This window comes from Pan troglodytes, chromosome 4 (genome assembly GCF_028858775.2).
Source record: "Pan troglodytes isolate AG18354 chromosome 4, NHGRI_mPanTro3-v2.0_pri, whole genome shotgun sequence".
Classification (NCBI taxonomy): Eukaryota; Metazoa; Chordata; class Mammalia; order Primates; family Hominidae; genus Pan; species Pan troglodytes.
Window position 1 is genome coordinate 74,954,638 of NC_072402.2, and position 21,802 is coordinate 74,976,439.

Here is a 21,802-nt window from a genome sequence, read left to right on the forward strand (position 1 = left end):
TGACAAACCTGCAAAGTAGCTGATCTTTGACTTTTAAGAAGTTTAATAATACATGATCTTCCCCCCACACTGCCACACGCATTTCCCCTGCCTATTGTCTGTATCAGCTACTTGAAGAACACATACTCCCCAACAACCGGATGAGTCATAAAATAAGAGGTACATGGACGTAAACTGAGCCTGTTTACACTTTCCCTGGCCCCAGCTAATAAAATAAAAGAGGTCCCACTGAATTCAGGTCCAATGGCTTCCAGAAAACAGGTTTCTGCTTAGCAAAGACATGCCCTATTTAGTACATTATTTTAGAGGTACAGCCAATTCCATGCCCCATGTGAATGAAATGTATTTATGGTTATAGCCATGCACAGGGTGTGTAAGGACTTGCCCTCCTCCTGTCCTCTACAAAAGAAGGCTCAGGCAGCTTCTGGTGGTGAACTAACCAACAAAAGGAATGCCCAGAAGGTCTCACCTCTCCCATCCACAGAGCTCTGGAATGGGGGCCGGGCCCCTGATCGCTGGAAACTCAGCACCCAAGTGGGCGCTTGCTGAAGTTTCCCATCTGCATTTTCGAAAATCTGGATAAAAGCAGGTTTAACTCAACCTCCCCTAACCCGTTCCTGATAAAGTGATCTTACGCCTCTGGAATTGGGATTTTGAATGTATGTGCCTACCCCATGTCTGGTATTAGATTACAACAGCATGAAAATGGAGCCTAGGACTGAGGAGCCGGCCAGCCTCAGAAGCCTTCTTCATTGCCTGCCATGTAATACATGATATGCAAAGCCTCTGACTTCAGCCAGCAGATATTTGGAGACCGTGTTGGCCTTAGCATGGGGACTAAACTAATGTGTGTTTAGGTCAGAAAGCGAATCAGAAAAGCCACTGGAGGGCACGTCACGGAGTGAGAGCCCTATAAATTCATCCCCACTCGCAGCGTCCCCTGGCAAATACTCGGCTTCCCTCACCCGGCCGCTCCGCACCTCTCCTTCTCGGTGCTAGAACTCCGGCCGGCAGCTCCTTTTCTCGCCACTGCCTCCTGCCCTGCGGAGAAGCGAGAGGGCGAGACACCCGAGCGGGAAGGCCGGCCTTCGACAGGCGCGAGGAAAGCCCAGAGCTGCCCTGCACCGGCAGAGCGCCACCCTCCCAGTGCGGCGCGCGGGGGCAAAGCCCGGCGCGGGCGCCGCGGTCAAGTTCGGATTGCCCCTTTCGGCTGGCCCGCGCAGAGCGCCGCACATTCCTCTCGATTTCTGATCCACCCGGAGAGGAGAAGGCGCTAGCCCCGCGGCGTCTCCACGCTCTCAGCGCTCTCCCTGCAGCCCAGGGAGGGGCGCCTCGCGTCGCCCACTCGCACCCCGGCCCCCCGCCTCGGGAACTCCAGGGCCTCCTCGCTGCTCCCCTCTCCTCCCCCACCGCCAGGCCCAGCCGACGCCTCCCGACCCCTCCCTCCCGGGGCCCCGCGCCTCCCCTCCCCCACCCCGGACCCCGGCCCCCCAGCCCGGGCTCTAGAAGACCAGCCTGCGCTCCTGGCGCCCTCATGTCTTCACGGGACTCCCCGCGCCGGTTGACGTGGTGTCTCGTTCGGATCTCCAGGCAAGACCTCAGCTCCGGCAGCAGCATCAGACAAGCCAGTCTCGTGCTCCCAGGCAGTGCGCCCAGAGGAGGCGCAGAGCGCGGCAGCTGCCGCTGAGCCGCCCGCAGCGCCCCGGGCCCGCGCAGCTCCAGCCAAGAGCGCGGCGCGCGCAGCCCTGTCAGCCCCCCACCCAAAGCAGCGGCGGCTGCTCGGACCTCGGCTTCTGGGGGTGCGGGGGCCCGGCGGGAGAGTTGCCGGCAGCCCTCGCCCTGTTGGCGGCGGCGGCGGCGGGAGTCTTGGCCGCCGCCTCCAGCGCGCCCTTTCTGCCCCGCGCGACCCCAGGATTGCGAACTCTTGCCCCTGACCTGTTGGGCGGGGCTCCGCGCTCCAGCCATCAGCCCGGATGGGTCTCCTGGCTGGGACTTGGGGCACCTGGAGTTAATGTCCAACCTGGGGTCTGCGGAGACCCGATCCGAGGTAAGTGAGGGAGCGGGCCGGGGAGCAGGGAGCGGGTGGTGCCTGCGTCGCGGGTGGGTGCGGCTGGCTGAAGGGCGCCCTAGTCAGAGGGGTGCGTCTGGACCCCAGAGCAAACGGTGAGAGTAGAAAGTGGAAAGACTAGAGGGAGTTCCCTAAGCTATGCGAGGAGAGAGAAAAGTAGAACCGGAGGGAGGCCGGCCTTTCGGAGGGGCATGTTGCCTTTTCCACGTGGGCAAAGATCTGTGGAGCCCCAGATGCGCCTGGACCCGGAATGCCCAAGAGGGGCAGTTTCCTTCCCCGACTCGGCCAGGCGCTCTTCCGTCAAGTCACAGAACGATTCAGGGCTTGGGTCATCTTCGAACCCACCGCCGTCGAAATGTGTCCTCTCTGGACGTGCAGAGATACTATCATTGCCAAGAGTGCAACTTACTATTGAGCTTGTTTTGATCTGTGCCAAGGAAAAGCGCAGGCCGGGGGAGGGGCTGCTGCAAAGGTGCTGAGAACCTAAAAATGGAGGGCTCACCTCCTCCGGGCGAGGTGGGGCAAAGCTACATTCCTCACCCGGCTGCCTGCACGTTCCTAACGCCCTCCACCCCAACTAACCATCCCCGTCGAGGTTAGGAGAGGGGCTTTCTTGCCAGTCCTGGATTCAAATCTCTGTCTCGAACGTATTCTTGAGACTCCACTAGGCCATTGAGGTTATTATTTTAATGACCCCTTTTTCTCCTGTACTCTGTGCCGCCTTCCAAAAACACCCCACCACCACTGCCACTACTTTACACCACCTCGAGGCTAATTCCGCGCTGGTGGTTTGTTTCCTGCCCCAACGAAGAAAAACGAACCCTCTTCGGGCTGGAAACGGACTTTCGCGGGTTCCCGCCAGCTTCCTGGGGCCCAGCTAGTTTCGGCTTTGGTAGAATCCGCCGCCAGGACCCTTGTGCGCGCCCCCGGGGGGCTTACCCATCCCAGAGCTCGCGACCCTTCTGCTCATAGGCGGGGACAAAGGCAACTCTTCCGGCCCCTGCTGCGGAGATGTTAGAACGCGCTCGACTCTTGCTCAGTATTTGGAATATATGCTTAGGTATTTCAAGGAAGAGATGTTTCTTCCAACCTCATTCACGCACCCAGTCCCGCAAAGCCGTCAAAGCCGGCCTCGACCAAACTCGTACTGTTTCGCTGCGCCTTCGCTTTGTCAGGGAAGGTGGCGCCTTTTCAACAAGTAACAAGTGTCCGATCTCTGGGAAGTCCGCCGTGTCCCTAGCCCTTTCCCGCTAGCAATTCGGGTGCTCTCGGGCCTGAAACCCGGCCCTTTAAACAGTCAGACCGCTTTCCCAGTTTGCCTGCGAGAAGTGTCCCAAATTCTTTTTCCTTCCCTCATCTTGGGCCCCGCAGTTATGGGGGGTTGAGGGGAGAATAAGTCCTCTGTCAGTCAAGGACACGAAGCATAGTTAAGAAAAGCAATAGATCTTCCAGCAATTTCTGTCTCTACCTCCCCCCGCCAAAAAAAAACAAAAAAAAACGAGTTTATAGCAAACCCGTCTCCCCGCCCCACCGCCTCCTTTTTCTCTCTCTGAGACCTGGATCTTGAAGGCAAAGCCCAAACAAACCTCCCAGCCTGCCAGGCACAAGAAGGTGCGGGGGCACTGACGGCGGGAGCGCTGCCTCCTGCGAAGCTGTCACGGTGACGCGTGGAAGGGGTGGGGGATGGTCTGAAAGCAGGTTGCCAAGAAACCCGCTCAGGTGAAGTGGGGAGAGGAAAACCAGCGAGAATGGAAGGGTGGGAGCCTGAAAAGCAGAGATGCCGGTAAGGACCGCCACAGGTTCCCGGGCTAATGGGATTTCGGGAGGCTCGTAGAGGCAGTGGTGGTTCTCCGGTTTTATAACCAAAATGATAACACAGCCTCCGGGCCGCGTGGGCGCGACACGGCTCAGACGGTTTCTGGTGCCCCCTGCTGCCGGGAACTCAGAAGTGCCTCGCGGCGAGCGGCTGCTTCTGCGAGCACTTCTGTGGCTTTCCTGGGCGTCCTTGCCTCCCCAGGCCTGGGGACCCACCAGGTGCCGGCGCCCACGGCCTGCTGCTTTTGCCCTGCCGGGGCGTGGTGGTCCCGGACCCAGAAGGGGACCAGCTTGCCAGGCACGAGAAATGGTGCGCGGTCACCTGGCAGAGCAGAGCCCCCGTCACTTGAGGAGCAGAGCTTGGTTCTCGCACGTGGCGGCGCGTGAAGCAGTTTGCACCGCGGGCAAAGGCCCATGGTTGAGGAGAAACGCGTCGGGCAGATGTAGATGTGTTTTGGGAAAGCGATAGAGAGACAAACTGAGAAGCCGAGGGGTGGAGCCCACACGGACTCTAAGAAAAACGTCCTAGTAGACGCTGTGTGTGCCGAGTCCCCCAACCTCCCCCCTTTTCCCCCGCCCAGCAAATACCGAGAACGAAAGAGCCCCTCGGACTGGAGCCGGTCCCGGCGGCGCTCAGAGGGAAGAATGCGCCCTCCCTGTCCCGGGGGAAGAGGGGAGCTCGATCCGGGCGCTGGCGGCGCTCGGCCGAGGGCGGGAACCGCAGCCGGGAGCCTCCTCTGGCGAGGCGGGGAGTTTTCCACTGTGTAGTCTTTTGCCAGCTTCGCCACACTTCTAATTGAGGATCTCCACGTCCAATTTAAAAAGCCCTCCGTCGGCCAAGCAGGAAAAAAGGGAAAACCCTCTTAAGACGGAAGGGAAATCTAGTGCCTCTGTGGCTTCCTGCTGGCGGGCACCGCGATTTGGAATGGCGCGTTAACCCCGCGCCTCCATGCTCCTCCGGTCGGACCGCCAGCCATTTCGCACGCACCCGGGAGCTGGCACCGGCGGGGGGCTTGAGGGGGGAAGCTCGCGTTCCCCAGGTCCTAGCTGCCAAAGTACCTTTCTGGGCTCATTTTGCATGGCCTGGTGCAGTTTTCCTGTGTCTGCACATCGCGACCCAGAACCTAGCTTTTTCCCGAGTTTGCAAACCAGCCCGCGAGGCAAGAGGCGCTCGGTGCTGCAGGTCACTAGGAGTTTCTAGTCCCTACACCCTCTCGAGCCCAACAGCTGCATAGCGAACAAACAGACGCTCAGGAGATGTAAAATGCATTAGTCTCTGCAGAGGTGGGAGGTGGCGGCCGAATTAAAGGCTTCCCCGGGTTGCCTGCACCGGGACAGGGAGTGGGGTTCCGGGTAGAGATGAGGACTGGAACCCTGGAATGGAGGCGGGGGTGCCTGTGAACTAATGGCTAGGAAAGGCACTGAGGTTTTTGCATTAACCTGGGTTTTGCATTTCCCTCCCGCATGGGAAAAAAAAAAATCGAGTTTTTCCTAAGAATCCGTTTTATGGAGCAGGGGATAGGATAATCGACTGCATGAATCTCGCAGATTTCGCTTGAGGAGATTCTCTCTAGGTCACTAGTGCTCTGGAGACGAACCCTGGGATTAGGAAGGCACTGGATAACACTGCACCCCAAGATGCCTCGGTTCTTCCCCGTCTCCTCATTGGTTGGAACTCGCCCCCAAATTTACAGCCCCTTTTTCTAATCCACCCCCAGCTGCGTGGCCCTCCTTTGTAGGGGTGTGAGGATTGAGAAGCCAAACAGAGCCCATCTCGGGCTGAAAAGAGCTGAACCCCCTACTCTGCGCCGTACCACAGTCTAGGCCTTCCAGTGCCAGAGCACCTCCAAAGCGTCCGAGACTGGGTACAGTCGTCCAGGCGTGACGGGGGCGCGGGGAGCCAGTGACTCCTCTGGGAGGGGAAGGAATTAGGGCCAGAATCTCTCAAAGGTGCAAAAATCCAGTCAAGAGAGGGTTTTCGGGTATACCACGGAGGATTAAAACTTTCAAGACAAATGCAGTCTTTGCCTAACAGCAATGGTAAAGCATTTACTGAGCTCTTACTACATGTTCCGCTAGAGCTTGTCATGCGTGATTTAATGTTCATAACTTTAAGAGGTGGGACGAGTATTTTAAATCGAATCAGTGCTTTGGGAAGTTAAGTAACTTAAACCAGATATCCCATACAGGCCAAAAGTCTCCAAGTCCCTGCTAACTTCTTGCTCTGGCAACAGAATACCTATTTAGGTGGGAAGAATGAGGTGTGGGCGGCAGGGGGGGTGAGTGGTGCCCCCGAGCCTGCCCTCGACTAGCCAGAAGCCCGGTTGGGACCCGAGGCAGGGGAATGCGCTTGATTTTATTCCCAAAGAGAAACACCGGTCCTTGCTTGGGCCGACGGCTCGTTCAGGGCCCTATAGGAGCTACCGGGACAAGAAGGGGAGGTCTCTGGTTGGGGTGGAGGACGAAGGGTGGGAACTACCCGATTGCCCCCCAGGAATGGGGGATGTTGCGCACCAGTAGAGGGGACTGGACAGGAATCGTGGTGGTGGGGGTGGGGGGTTAACTGGAGGGGACAGCAGCCCTGCTTGAAACTCTGACCCCTAAGACCGTGTGGTGGAGAAGGGCAGCTGCAACCTGAACCAGGAGTGCGAGCTGCTCCTGGGGCGCACTGAGGAGGGAGAAGCGAACTGGGGACTTGCAAGGAGGGCAGGAGTGCCCGAGGAGCCGCTGGCCTGCAGCGGTGCCGGAGGAGGGCGGTGACGAGGTTGGAGAGGGGCGCAGGGACCCGCGGGGAGCCCAGGCTTAACGTGCATTCTGCGGTTCTCTCCCCCACCTCCCGCCTGCCCGCGCAGGTGCCGCCGCCGGACGGGACTTTAAGATGAAGTTATGGGATGTCGTGGCTGTCTGCCTGGTGCTGCTCCACACCGCGTCCGCCTTCCCGCTGCCCGCCGGTAAGAGGCCTCCCGAGGCGCCCGCCGAAGACCGCTCCCTCGGCCGCCGCCGCGCGCCCTTCGCGCTGAGCAGTGACTGTAAGAACCGTTCCCTCCCCGCGGGGGGGCCGCCGGCGGACCCCCTCGCACCCCCACCCGCAGCCAGCCCCGCACGTACCCCAAGCCAGCCTGATGGCTGTGTGGCCTACCGACCCGTGGGCAAGGGGTGCGGGTGCTGAAGCCCCCAGGGGTGCCTGGCTGCCCACTGCTGCCCGCACGCCTGGCCTGAAAGTGACACGCGCTGGTTTGCCCAGCACAGAGGGGATGGAATTTTTATGCTGCTCCTTTAGCATTCTGATGAACAAATATCCTCCCCACCAGCACCACCACCTCAGAAACACACACACAGCTGTCCCCTTTTCTGTTTCCTCACCTATACACACTCCCAGTTTTTCTTTGCTTCCAAAGCCCTTTATCTGTGTGTCTGTGCCTGGCTGTGCTTAATTCTGAGAACTATTGCACTTTCATCCTAAACTGCGCCTGCAAGGCGAGAGGCCGGCTTTTCACAAAAGCAAGCCAGAGGCAGAGAAAACACAGAAGGGCCTCCATTTCCAGAACAAGCGTCTGGGTAATGTCAAATCTGTTCAGAAAAGTTCCTCTGTTCAGAAAAGTTCCGGTTCTAGAAAGACTTAACCATAAATAGTGCTGGCTGGGACTAGGGACAAAGACTGTAGCTCACTCCACGTGAGACAATGCTAACTCTTGAGAAAAAAAACCCAGGTTATTCTTATTAGAAAATAAGTCTGTGATTTACCTCTCAAAAATTAACATGTTTTAGAAGCAAGTCAATTAGGGCATATCAGCTGTGATGTGATCTCGTTTTCCCTCCACTCCTCAGAAGCTTGTTGCATGAAGTGAGAGAGGCTACATTACATGTGATAGAGGCTGTTGCAGAGGCATAATGTCAACAAAGATAGCAATAGAAAATTTCACACAACCCCAAAATAAAGCAGGAATGAGCTGTGTGTAACTAGGATACCACCCTGGCTACTCTTCCCTCCCTAACCCCACCCCCAGAATTATCCCTCTAGTAACTTTGCGCTTGAAACTTACTATGGTCATAACCACAGTAGTAGTCCTGCAGTAGTCAGCTGTGCGCTGAGTCCCCCAAACCCAATGGCCTTGGCTAGGAAACAACCCAGTAAATGCAATATGCTTATTTTATGCTTAATTATAGCAACAAAAGCACCTTTTTCCACAAGTCCCAAGAAAGATAGAAAGTGGATTTTTTTATAAGGCAAATTAAGACTTCAAAAGGAAGTTAGGGAACATGGTTAATCCTTTGAAACTAAAGTACCTGTTCCAAGAGTGTCTGTCAATTAACTGTATAAACCTACTTTAAAGGCTTTTATTTCCATCACAAATTTAGTGTATATAAACGTTTCTCCAACAGAAACTTTAAAATGCCCCTTAGTGCCGGATCTTCCAAAACTGGCTATTCATTCACTCAAACGGTCTAGACAAGAGGGACAGGAACACAGTGGCAGATAATAGTTCTCTAACCCAGACGTTGCCAAGAGAAAAATGACTGTGCCTGATTACAAAGCTGATTAATTCATGGAGGTTTAATTGCCGTATTAGTGCCCTGTTCAACTAGATTCATTTAATTCTGGCTCAGGCTCCTGGCTCTGCTTTCAACTAACTCTGTGACTTTCAGGCAAGTTACTTTAGAGCTCAATGAATAGTCTGTAACTGTACCATAAAGAGAGGCCTTTCTACTCTACAATCCCAGTGGCTATGAGATTTGCCCCTTGGCCTTTATGTTTGTCCTAAAGTCCTTTGGGAAGAATCTCCTAAGAAGAGATTGGAGTCACCTGGGGAACTTTAAAGACTACTGATGCTAGGTCTCACCCCAGGAGATTCTGATTTAATTGGTTTGGGGTGTGGCCCAGGCATCTGAGTTTTTAGGTGTTCCCCAGATGAGTCTAATGTGCAACCAGACTTGAACCACCATGGCTTGATAATACCCAAGAAAATCTTTGGCTCATATAAGGTACAAATAGTCACAAAGCAAGCGAGTTAACACAGATTGCAGGGACAAGGGCATGTTGTAGGGAAGAGGGATTGCTTCCCTTTTCCAAAATTGATGCTGTGTCATCAGTGAACAAGATTCTCACTACTCTATTTACATTTGAAAAGCAAAACACACCCCATTGTGTTTTGTCTGTGGGAAGACCCAATAGATCCCAGAGGAAACCTGAAAAAGAAACGTTCCCAAAGAGAAACTGAGCTGCATTCTAAGCCAAATTGACTTCTTTCCAGATATGTTTGATTCGGTAGCAAGCTGTCAAGTGCAGGGAAGGCAAAATAATGACAGTATGCAGACTTTGAACACTCAACCAGTGTCAACACGCCTCTGTCACAGCGCTGACATTTATATCCTGCACTGTACATGGTGCAACTGGTTAAGGCTTATGTAGAAAAACATTAAGTCACCACATTTCATTTAAAAATAGAAAGTATCATAAATTCTGATTCCTCTAGTTCCATCCAAATACTTGTAACTTAATGATTGAGCAAAAGAGCTTTCATGCCACATTAACGTCATTCTGCGCTTTTCACAGGCGGACCAGAATATACACAGCTTGCACACTCACCTTTAAGATTGCATGTGTTCCGCTGGCTCCAATGTAAATAAAACATCCAGAATTCTATTACTAGTATGCCCTCAGTGTGAGATAACCAAATGGAATTCATAATTGGCCAACGGGCTTGCCTAGAGGCTGGCTGTAAAGTAAATGGCTCAGGGCTGCCTCCTGTAGCAACTTCTAGCCTGTCTAAACTCAAGGACTTGTGATTTGACTTTTGGGGTACCCAAGACTTTTCTCTTTGGCTATCTTTGTTTGTTTATTTTGCTTTTTTGCCAGTATTTTGCCAGTATTTTGCTTTTTGCCAGTTTCCAAAGGGCAATTAGAGCAGGCATGAGGAATCTGCAAGTTGAAACTTGCAAATGTCATAGCATTTTCGAGCTGAAAGGAAACCCCTCTAGTCCTGAAACCTAAAGAGGCAAAGCAACTTGTCTATAATGCACCACAGTTCCATGATCACAGGAGGCAGGTCTGAAGCTGGGACCAGACTTTCCCCCGAACTACTGAAATGTACTTTATATGGGAAGGGGAGGATACTTTATATGGGAGGAAGGTCTTGAACTAATGATTTAGACCATGGTGCACAAGGTTGTCTGAATTTATTGAAGGTTAGTTCATCATAGTCATATTCCTTATCTCAACTCTAAATGTATTTAATAAGTAAAAGCATAAAATCCATGTGGTTTTAAAAATTTGCATCTAAATGCACATATACATTCACCAAATAGTTACATGTATGCCTGTCTGTGCCAGGCACTGTCCTAAGTGCTAGGGATACCTTGATACACCTAATAAACAAAAGTCGCTGCCCTCATGGAACATAGCTTCTAGTAAATGCACATGTGTGGTGGTATGAAAAAATCAACGTGAAAGAACCTCAGTCCAGTAAGGTGGGCTGAATTTTTTGTGCAACTGGAAACCAACTAAAATGACATTGAGCATCGTTAAGTTGTAATTACAAGTAATTCCTAATTTAGTATAATATAATGGGATTATATTCTACCAGTTTGGTAGCAGTTCACAAAATTTCCTATGGAAACAATTTTTTAAATTAAGCTATCAAGTTTTCAGGCTAGCCCACAAAAACCTATGTAAACCACGATATAACTGAACTGTCATTCACAATATTACTAAGTGAGAGTCTCTGCCCTGGGGGGCACATCCCATAATCTGCAAAAGGGAACAGAGAACAGATTTCTTGCACAGAACAAGAAATCAGGGAGGTTTCAGCAAGCAAGAGCTCAAGGTAACACATTCAGACCAGACTAGGATTTGGACCCCAGCCTTGCCACTTAACTGAGATGTTGAGCTGTTACTTAACATCCCTTAAGCTTTGTTTTTTCTTCCCTGTAAAATAGGCATAAGAGCAAATCTGTCTCATGGGTTGATGTGAGGGTTAACTTAGATATTGCTTTGTAAAGCCTCTGCTCCATAAATAGGGATCATAGTTGTCATTTGCCACCCTCCTGCTTGCAATGGCCCCTCCCTGGGCACCCAGTGAATTCACTTCTTCCGCTACGACATCTGCCAGGATGCTGCTCTAAATAGTGGGATTTCAGCAGCACAACAGAGTACAGCGAGTGAGAGAAATGCAGGCCTTGTGGGCAGGCTATTTTGGGCCCCACTGTTGGTTGGTCAGCACATAGGCAGGCCAGGCTTGCCTGGGATTCTGCCCCTGGGTCAGCTGCCCCTGGCTCTTCCCAGGTTTCACAGCTCCGTCCCTTCCCCAGTTTCCAAGCCCATATATTTCCAGTGGAATTTTTTCTCACCAAACTCCTATGGTTATGTTAGGGAGACCTCTTCCGTCATGGGAAGGAGGGAACCAAGGCAGGGTAGGATCTTTCTATGGAAGTGACAAGAGGGTTGTGAGTTGGAGGCTACCTGTAAGGAGATGGAGCATATCTTTGTAAATGATCCATCCCAGCTGGACATTTAATTTAAGAAGTTTCATAACCCTAGCAAAAAAACTTAGTAAACTGTGAGACCACCTCTATAGAGCTAAGGAAGCTTCTAGTGCAACAAGCTGGGTAAATGTTAAGCTTTCAAATCTAATGTTATGAAATACAGAATTTAGAATAAACAAACACCATCTATCTGTTGTGTCTTATCGCTTAGGGACTGTATGAATGAACAATACTTTAACAAAGTAACTACCTAAGCTGGAAAGGAGCTCTGCCACTTGGGATGGGTCTCTTGGAATCAAAAAACTGCACATCAGACTCTTGTAGGAGGCACTGATTCTTTACTTGAGATCTGAGACCAATATTCTCATTCTGGCCCCAGTCTGGAAAACCATTTCAAACTGTTACTGCTTAGAGAAATCTATTTAAGGCTTAAATTGATTTGGCCAGTCAGGACCTTAGGCTGACCCAGGGCGTGAGCAATGTACTCACCAGGTTCTTCTTCAACAGATATAAAAATTAAAGCTCCCTGATATTTTCCCCTCCTAATATCTCTTTGATCTTTGTTTATTTAACACTCATGGACCATAGCACCTTCATTTGATTAAAATACTTGTTTTTTAGTTAATTACTTGAGCTTAATCAGGAAACAAATATTAAATATCTTTCATGTACTGGGTGCCATGCGGCCTCAAAAAGGCTAAATTTGTAAATAAAGTTGCTTGTGATCTAGCTGTAAACTATTGCTAGGTGGATGGGCGGATGGCTGGATGGATGAATAGAATGTCAGTCAGATAGATATGTCTATTGTGTAGGGTTTAGGTGAGCTGTACGCATGTGTGGTAAAAATTCCTAGCAGTGAGCTCACTGGGATTTGGGTATCATAGCAGGGACGACTTCAGGGAAGAGGGAGGATTTGACCTGGTACTTGAAAGATGGATGTTTGGAAGGGAAGGGAAAAGGAAAGGGGGACATTCCATACTAGGGAGTAGCATGGGAAAATTTGTGACCATGATGTGGGGAAGGGACAGTGGAACAAAGAGGAGGACAGACCAGTCTCCAAGTTCTAGAAAGAGGTGCTAAGAAGTGGTGGGAAATTGAAGATGTCTTGACAGGTGATACCAGATTGTGTGATACTATAAAATTCAGGAAAGGTGTTTGCTCTGTTTTTGATAGCAGTGGGGCACTCATGGAGCAGGCAGGTGACTACAAGGCGGGATCTTGCTTCAAAGCTGTCTTGCAGGAGAAGTTACCTAAATACCCAGACTGCTTTTGAGTGGGGCCTATGCCGTAAGCATGTCTTTTATTTTGAGGTGTTGTGCTTTTACTTTTAAAAATCTTCTAGACATAGGCACAATTGAACCAAACTGTTAGCCCCAAGTAAGTGAATATCTGCAAATAAATACTTAATATTAAAGTTAATGACCTAGCACCTTTTAACTATCCACATGATGAACACAGTTCTTGCCCTGAAATCAAGTAAGTTTGAGCTCTACAATAGAAGAGGAGATATTATTATCCCCATTTTACAGGTGAAGAAAGGAGACCTAGAGAGTTGTTCCGGGTCACAAACCTAGTAAGTGGTGAAGCCAGAATTTAAACCTCAGCATGTTGGTCCGAAAGCCAATATTTCTTGACTTTACACACACTGTGTGTGCATATTAGTGGATTAAGAAAATATAGACTTTGGCTTGCTTAAAAATGCACTCACTAACCCTGAAACACAGATTTCCAGGAAAATTAAGCAAGCAAAGAGAAAAGAGAAGCAGAGACTATCAAATTTCCTTTTGGCCCTTTTAAAATCTCCATTTGGGCTGCGGTAGGCTTAAGCCAGTATTACTAATGACTACTTCAAAGTCCAGATCAGGATGTTTTTAAGAAGAGAAACATGAATTTCTCTAAGTATTCCTATAATATTGATGCTTTTTGCAATGAGAGAAGGCTCCCTAAATCTTTGCAACAAAGCAAGGTCTCCTCAAGTGCTTGGTAGGCAGACAGCATTCGGGAGGCCTTGTGGGAGACTCTAGTTCTCAGATCTCTCCCATTCTGCCCAGCGAGGGGATGGCATCCACATGGGAACCTAGCGTGACTGCACGAGTGCCAGAGCGATGGCCTCAGTGGGAATAGGAGTATGCGTAAGCAGACTTGGGTCACCACTGGGAAACAACTGGTTAGCTCAGTAGAGGCAAAACCCACTTTTGCATAACTTTAATAACAAAATTGAAGTAGAGAAGCATGGTTTTAAAACAATATGGCCTTCCAATTTTTTTGCCTGCAAACCTGGAAATAAGAATGTTGAAAAACGATTACCTACTTTGAAGCTTTCTAAAATTTTTCATCATAGGTTTAAATAGTTACACCAGATGTCATTTCTAGCCCTTTCAGGAACTGTATATATGCTTTAAATATTCTTTTGGCAAAACTTTGCACCTGCCTATGTAGTTTATTTAGTTCATGGAAAATGATCAAACTAATCAGCCCAAATCAATTGGCTTTTTGGTCAGAAAAGGTCTGACTTCATTTTCAATTCAAATGTACATGTTAATATACACCCCATGACAACTGTCACACTTCTGGATCCCAATTGTAAGGTAAAGAGATGGATAGGTGAACAGTCAGATAAGCAAAGAAAGCACTGAGGCTTCCCAAGGGGCCTGGCCAGGAGGAAATATGGAGCAACTTGCTTCAGGATTTCTTGGTTTATTCACAAAGTTATCTCCCTTTGTAAGTGTTTGTAGTACAGTGAACACCCATACATCCTTCACTAAGATTAACCTCTTTTTTAGCATTTTGCCTCGTTTTTTTCTGAACCATTTGAGAATTTGTTGCAAACATCAGAATATTAAATATTTCAGTATGTACCTTCTAAGAACAAGGACAATGTCTTATATAGCCACAATTCAGTTATCAGTCTCAGGAAATTTAACATGGATATAATACTGTTATCCAATAGATAGTCTGTGTTCATATGTCCCCAGTTGTAGCAATTATGTCCTTTATGTTTTGTTCTTTTTTTAAAACCCAGGACCATAAATTGCATTTGACTGTCTGGTATCTTTATACTTCCTTAATCTAAAATGATTCCCAAGTCTTTTTTTCCCCCATGACATTGACATTTGTGAAAACTCTGGGCTCTTTTGCTAGCTGTTTCCCAGACTACCCTTCAGTTTAGATCTGTCTGATTATTTCCACATGATTAGATGTAGGGAAACATCCTTGGAATATCATATTCATGGCACTGTGTCCTCACATCAGGAAGCGCCCAATATCAGTTTGTTCCAAGGAGCCATTCATGCATGAATGCCTCTGTATGGCACCTGAAGGTGTTTATCCCCGGGACAGGCCCCACAATAGAATGGCTAGATAGGTGAGAAGCACACCATCTCTCAGTAAGGACAAAGAGGGATTGGAAAGGGGACATGGGCAAGGAGAACCACAGCAGGAGCATCCGCAGGCAGACCAGACATTTTAGGACATGGCACATGTGGAAATTGAGGAAATGGACATGGATTCCCTTTCAACCACCCATAGGCACTGCAGAAAGTCTTCCTGTGCCACCAGAGGGCCAGATGCCTCAGTTTGAAGACACTGCTCTAAGCCATAGTGGACACAAAGATAACCCTCATGGGCTCTGGGGTCTGCTGACATTTGCATGTTTAGTTGTCAGGCATTTTGAGGAACACGGAAGAGCTCACACAGCCTCCCAAGACGGGCCTGTGGCTTCTGCCCACAACCCACCATGCCAGGGGCTCCAGGCCCTGCACAGAGGTCTCTCCTCTGTAGAACATGCTAGACTAAGTAGGGACCAGTGTCTGGATCCCCTTTTGGGCAATCTTGCTTTGTCTAGAGACTGTAGAGTTGGCTTTACACTGCTGCCTTCTGTGCAAATATTGCTGAAGGAGGATCCCAGATGTGATAACCATATTGGCCTACATTAGGCACCATTTGTGAAATACTTTCTGTGGACCAGGAACTGAGCTGAAATCTTCTCTTATGTTATCATATTAATTTTGACCTGAAGGTAAAGGTGTGACTAGCCCCATTTGAAAGATGGGGAAATTGAGGCTTACAGGGTTAGCAGCTTAGCCAGGGTCTGGACACAGGGCAGCCTGAGTCCAGCATTCACACTTGTCACTACTGCACAAGATCACTTCCTGCCAGCCCATGACACTCAGGTGTCACTCTTCTGACTGCATCAAAAAGTCATCAAGGAAAAAAAATCAGGGAATGGGTTTGGCAGGTAAAGTTGTTTTAGAATGATAACCGTATCTCATTACCTGAAGAGTCTTTGAGATTCCCGTAAATTCACTCACTGGGGGTAGAAATTCCCTCCTCATATCTGACCACAGGAATCTACCAAACAAATTCAAATGATAAAGAAGATTTCTTTCATCTTCTCTTAGTCCCTCCTTCTTGTTCAAATCACTGAGACCCTTACATGCCTTTTACCTACTGCTCAGTGGGTCCCCTGGGAAGAGCTGAGGGATGCTGAGTGCAGAATCCTGCAGGGTCCTGCAGCCTCTCAGGCTGGGGGCAGGGCTTCGCTGAAAGAAGAAAGGAGAGACTCCACCACCCCCACAACCACCTGCCTCTGATAACACCACAGGGATGATTTGCCCTAGTGGCTTTTTGTGCACTTAATTTTACTGGGTAACTTTCTCACCCTTCCCTGTTAAGTTTTTTATAAGGGCAGTAGCAGACCTCCTGGTGTGTGCTCGTTAGCTTGTGGTGTTTATTACCGACTCTGGAGTGCTTTTAGCTCACACCAGGTGTTCATAGATTAGCTAACAAATGAACACCCTGTTGGGTGTTTTCCTGACTTAAAAGCTGAAGAATGGACACTTTCCACCCAGGGGGACCGTGCTGTATTACTGTAAAATTATTAGCATAACTGTAATAAAAGCATGGACTACATACATAGAAATCAGAGCAAGGTGATCAGAACCTGAGTAACAAAGGAATTTACTGTCTGTCTCTCCCTGAGTGGGGTTTTCTGGCTGTTTGTATTGATGGAGTAATTTTCAGTCCATTTATTACAAATTTGCTTAGTTGAGTTGTAGGATAACAGTTTAGTATATAGTACAACTAGTATGTGCAATGTCATTCAGAGTGGGTGGAGATGGTAAATAAGATGGCATTTTGATGGGCAAAGTGGCTTTTCTAAGTACACCCATAGCTTCTTTTTCTATATTCTAAAGTGATTTGCATTCTGGTTGGTCTTTTTCTTCTGCCTTGAGAGAATCCAGAAATGCTTTTTTAAAACAACAAAACAGTGGTGTTTTTACAACGCAAATACTTTTCAAATAAATCGATGTCATGCCTTACTGTCAACAAACCACTGGTCCTGAAGAGAATGCACTGGTAGCTCTGGAAATGGTCAAATGACTTAGTAAATTGCCTCAGCTGGTAATTGTTTTTAGGAAAATAGATGCTGTGGACACTTCTGAAAGTTAACCCAACAGCAGCCTATGATCAGGACGGTCTACCAAACACTAGATGAATTCTGTGTCCAAAATAGGAAAGCACGGAAGGTCATTACATAATGTAAGATGCATCAGCATTCAGTGCTTACTGATCTATGGGCCTTTTTAAAAAAGTAGTTCAAATAAGTGTCAAAGTCATCACTTTGAAATAGGAGCAGATAACAAAACTTTACAGAAGTTTTTCAGAGAACTAGAACATTCTCATAAACTCACATTTAGAGTCCATTCTCATGGACTGCACATTTTAGAGGTTCCTGAAGGTCAAATAAGAACAAGAGTTGACAGCCCAGAGAGTGGCTTCAAGGACAAGCTGCTTGGCTCTCCTGATCCATTTTGTACCACTTGCAGTGGGCAATTCTAGCCTTGGAGTCATAAGCTGGGTATGACCTAAGCATACTTGAAGCAGCAAAAACAGAAATGAATAAAATTGAGATTCGAAGAAAATGGTAAATTGAGTGTTTGACTTTTGGGTGATGGAGACTGAAGGAATTGTAGCATGAGGCTGTAGTGTGTCCTCTCAGGGGTCATGGGGCCCATCTCTATTTTTACAGATGGAAACTGACGTTTAAGAATGCCTTACAGTAGAATCTGGATGCTTTCAGATGCAGATACAGGGCCCTTTCTACACATCTTTTACCTCTCTTAAATAGGGCACAGGAAGATGACTTGATGATTTAAGAGAAGATTGATGACGGTCATTTCAAATGTGGCCGAGACATTCAGCCAAGAGGTAAACTGAAGAGGTCAAGCACTGCAGAGATCTAAAATACCTCCTGTGGGGTTTTATGGGGCCCCTGATGGTACTGGCTGAGCTGAATGCTGCTGGGGCGTCAGCCAGAGGTGGTCTACTCCCTTGCAGAGGTGACTGAAAAACCCGTGTCTGGCCACACTTTCCAGCCAAGACTTAGACTCTCCACACTTTAGAATTTTGGAGCTGGAAAAGGCCCCAGAGAGCACTGAGTTGACCTCAGAAGGGTTAAGTGACTACTTCCAAGGTCACGCAGCTGATCAGGGACTGACCCAAGACTGGAATCCGGGCCTCTCTTGTCTCCAACTCTGCAGCAAGAGCCTGGTCATTTGGTGCCAGCATGAGTTGGAGGAGCTTCCGGAGATGGGGCCTCTCTGTCTGGATCTGCTGCTGTGCTGGCTGCGGCTTTTCCGGTTTTAACTGGGAAATCGCCAGAGCTGTCTTAGCATGATATGCAAGAACCAGGACACAGGAGAAATGCCCCTGAGTAGCATGGCTTTTCCTTTTTGGGAGACAATTTACTGTATTCTGTGGCCCATGGCAGCCTAACTTTAGGATCTACTTAGCGTACCTGAGTTCGTACTGAATTTTTCAACAGAAAGTATGTTTCTCACCTCCTGTGCTGACTTTGGTAAATGTGTACAGGTGAAACCAGCATGTCTTGCTCTTGTCTCAGAGTAAATTCCCATCTGCCGCAAGACTTGAAGCGCTCAGTGGTAGTAGAGTTTTTACTTCAAAACAAAAAGACAACAAGTTTGAGCTTTGAAACTGAACCACCAGGTCCACATTTATTAGTCCTATGGACTTCACTAAATATTTGTCTTCTCTGAGCCTCAGCTTCCTGAGCTGTAAAATGGAGATAGTATTCAATTTAGCCTTGAAGGGAGGTTGTCAGGTTTAAAGTTAATGTTGTGTGAAAGTAGGCAGTATTCCACCTTTATACTGGTAATGTTTTTTAAGTGCTTCAAGGAAGCTCTTATCTAAGTTATAGCCTGATGAAATTTTGTAATGCAAGAAGTTTTACAGGTTAAACTCAGCCATGTAGTTCTTGTAATGATATTCCAATATTAGTGAAAGAAAATCATGTTTGTATCATATAGAAAGATAAAAATAACTTATTCCAAAACAATGACATTCATTGGGACTCTTCTTGAGAAGTTGTATCAATTTTAAGTTGATCTTTTCTTTTCATATAAGTATGTATATGTGTGTCTCTGTGTGTAGACACATATGTATGCACGCATGTGTATGTGTATGTGTTTATAGATCGAGAGAGATCTCTATATTTTTCAGATACTTGGCCTGTAGAGCAATTTGCATTTTACCTGCAATATAGGTAGGCAAAGAATACCAGATTAAATGTCTCCCACCATTAGGGGGTTTTCCATTTTCCTCCTGTCTGAAGACAGCCTTTCATAGGAACCTCTACATGTCAGGATGGATGGCACTGCACCTCGGCAGCCGCAGGTGCAGCATCCTGTGGCCTCATCCTCAGCATCCTGCCCCATCCCAAAACTGAGCCCCACCATCTGGCCACTGGTTCCTGATGTATCTCTCACTTGTGTGGCCTTGGCTCAGGCAGCAGCTCACCCCTATGGGTCCCATTAGCCCTCACCCTTCCAGGCACAGAAGCTGGACACTATAGTGAAGTAGCAAGGCTGTTCTCCCCACAGCAAGAAACCCCTGAGCCTTCTCTCTGGGGCCCCTGCATCAGCCAAGCCCGGCTCATGCAGATCTCAAGCCTGGCCTGGAAGACATCTCCTGAACAGGACCACTGTGTGTACTGAGGTCAGGCCCCCTCTCTCCTGGGTCCCTGTGAGCCTCAAAGACCTTCCTTCCACCTTCTGGATAAGGAGTTGTGTCCTCACCACTTTGTCCCTCATAGACAATTTTGTGCCATCTCCCTCTCAGGCCCACAGGTTGGGGACTTAGGATGACTTAGAATGAAAGTCAGCTTAGACTCCCTGCCTGGCCAGGCTGAGGAGGGGACAACCAGCTACAAGTAGAAAAATGACCCTTTGATTAAAATATAGTTAACCTGTACTGTTTTTAGACAAATCTGGCATTTTACGAAAAGACTTTGTCCACTCTTGCCAGCTTAACCAATGTAATGTTTTGGATTATGTAATTTTGAGTTCAGCTATTACAGGGAGGACTTGGAGCCCTCACCATTGTTCCTATTAAAACTCAGTTGACTTTACAAAATAGTCACTATCTCAGTCCTTTGTTCCTGGGATGACATTACTATTTTTTTTCCCCATAATCGAGGGCAGCAAAGTCTTTGCGGTGAACTGTTTGTTCCCAGAGTTGTGCCCCGGTACAAGGTTTCATTTCTTTAAGTAACACTATTTATACAAAGAACACATCAAAGTTAAAATATTTTAAATAGAATAACACCAAAACATTTGGTTGCACTCTGAAAGATGTGCTTAAATGCTTAAATGCAAAATGCATTTAAGCATTTTGGATTTCCAAAAACTTTATCTTTTAGATGGACATGTTTTCCAAGATATATCCTCCAAGCAGGTCTGGGAAATGAGCAAAGATATGACCTATTTTTTTTTTTAATGATGCTCCTCTTTTGTGGTTTGCAAGTATTTCACTATTAAAGTTAATAAATGAGGGTCATTTGCATATCTGACATTCTGCCAAGCCTTTTAAAGAATGAAGACAGAGATGCGCCAGTAAGTCTTAATTTAGGGAACGAATCCAAACCCAGACCCCTCTTCTTTTCCCTCAGCTCAGTGAATTCCTGGAAAATGGAGGCAGCTGTGGGCATCTCAGCTCATCACCAGGAGTTTCTTGTCTGGGCTGGGTGAGAGGCCTCTGCAGAAGAATTAAGGACAGGCTCAGTGAGGCTGCCCAGCATCCTCTGCAGAGGAGTATGGCTCCTAATGCCCCCAAGTGCCTCGCATCGATAAATTGAGGCTGGCTCTAAGAATGAACTCATTTAGTCGGAACACGCAGGCCTATTTGCCCTGTGGTTTGAAAAATACAATGTTGCCCTTTCCTGGCTTCCAGAATTCATATCCATGTAAATTTTTCAGCAAAAATATTTGTTGTTTCTTCTATTTTTCATGAGTATGAAGGAAAAAAAAAACCTTCAGCTTAATAAGAGTTGCCTATGGCCTGAACTTGGGGTTTAAATAATATTTCCACATTAGCAACAAAATGTGAAGGAGATTTCTCATCAAAGGAAGGAATTTTCAAAAGCCACATGCCAGGAAGACTTTAAAAAATAATAATAATAATAGACTTTATTTTTTAGAGCAGTTTTAGGTTCACAGCAAAATTGAAAGGAAGGCAGAGAGTTCCCATATACTCCCTACCCCTACACATGCATAGCCTCCCCCATTGTCAACATCCCCCACCAGAATGCTACATTTATTATAGTTGATGAACCTACACTGACACATCATTATCACTCAAAGTCCATAGTTGACGTTGGGGTTCACTCTTGGTCTATACATGCCATGGGTTTGGACAAATTTGCTATGACGTGTATTCACTATTTACCTGAAATTCAAATACAACCAGGCTTTCTGTATTTTACCTGGCAAACAAAGCCTGTGATAAAGCCATGTGGTCAAAATGTCTTAAAAAGGGGAGAAAAATGTTTTTCAAGATCTTCCAAGTATCAAGGGCTAAAAAAGAACACTATAAGTGCTGATTCAAATCCTTATTGTAACTCTAGTAATAAAAAGTTATATATCATATAGATTAATGAGTCTCTAAACCAGCATAATTTAAACTTCTGTGACTCTAATGTTTTCCTATTAGCTTGTATTAAAATTTTAGTAATGTTTTACCCTCATTTCTGATTAATCTTCAGTTGATTGTTAATTGAACTTAACTTTCTATATGCCCGGGTTCCTAAATTAATGACCTATTTAGAATTCTTGAATAGAGCCTATGATGTGAGTCCTTTTGTAAAACAGAGTCTCTGTTTTTTAATTTGAAGACTCTTCTGTATTTTGATTAATCACTCCTAATAGATCTGTTTCATAAGTTCCGATTTATATACAAGCATGTTTTTTTTTGAAACTGGGCACATCTGTATTTATTTCCTCTTTAATAGCTTATTATTGAAAGAAATCACCAATAGCTAAAGCAGCTCATTTTTTTTAAGTCAATTGTTTCTGTCAATCAAAGTGATTTAAAGTTGTTGTTTTGTTTTGTTTTGAAAGAAAACTTCCTAAAGGAAGTTCA

General features: G+C 47.4%; 1 protein-coding gene across 2 annotated transcripts in view; it reads left to right on the forward strand.

Moving 5' to 3' along the window:
• The first annotated feature begins 944 nt into the window (after positions 1–944).
• Positions 945–21,802, forward strand: part of GDNF (glial cell derived neurotrophic factor) — a 28,084-nt gene continuing 7,226 nt past the window's right edge. The window contains exons 1-2 of one of the 2 annotated variants that reach the window (XM_526944.8): positions 945–2,047; positions 6,736–6,912. In XM_526944.8, coding sequence (XP_526944.1) covers positions 6,762–6,912 — 151 coding nt within the window. In that variant the 5' untranslated portion in view covers positions 945–2,047; positions 6,736–6,761. The remainder of the gene's footprint in view (positions 2,048–6,735; positions 6,913–21,802) is intronic. The other variant, XM_009449253.5, reaches the window with a different exon arrangement.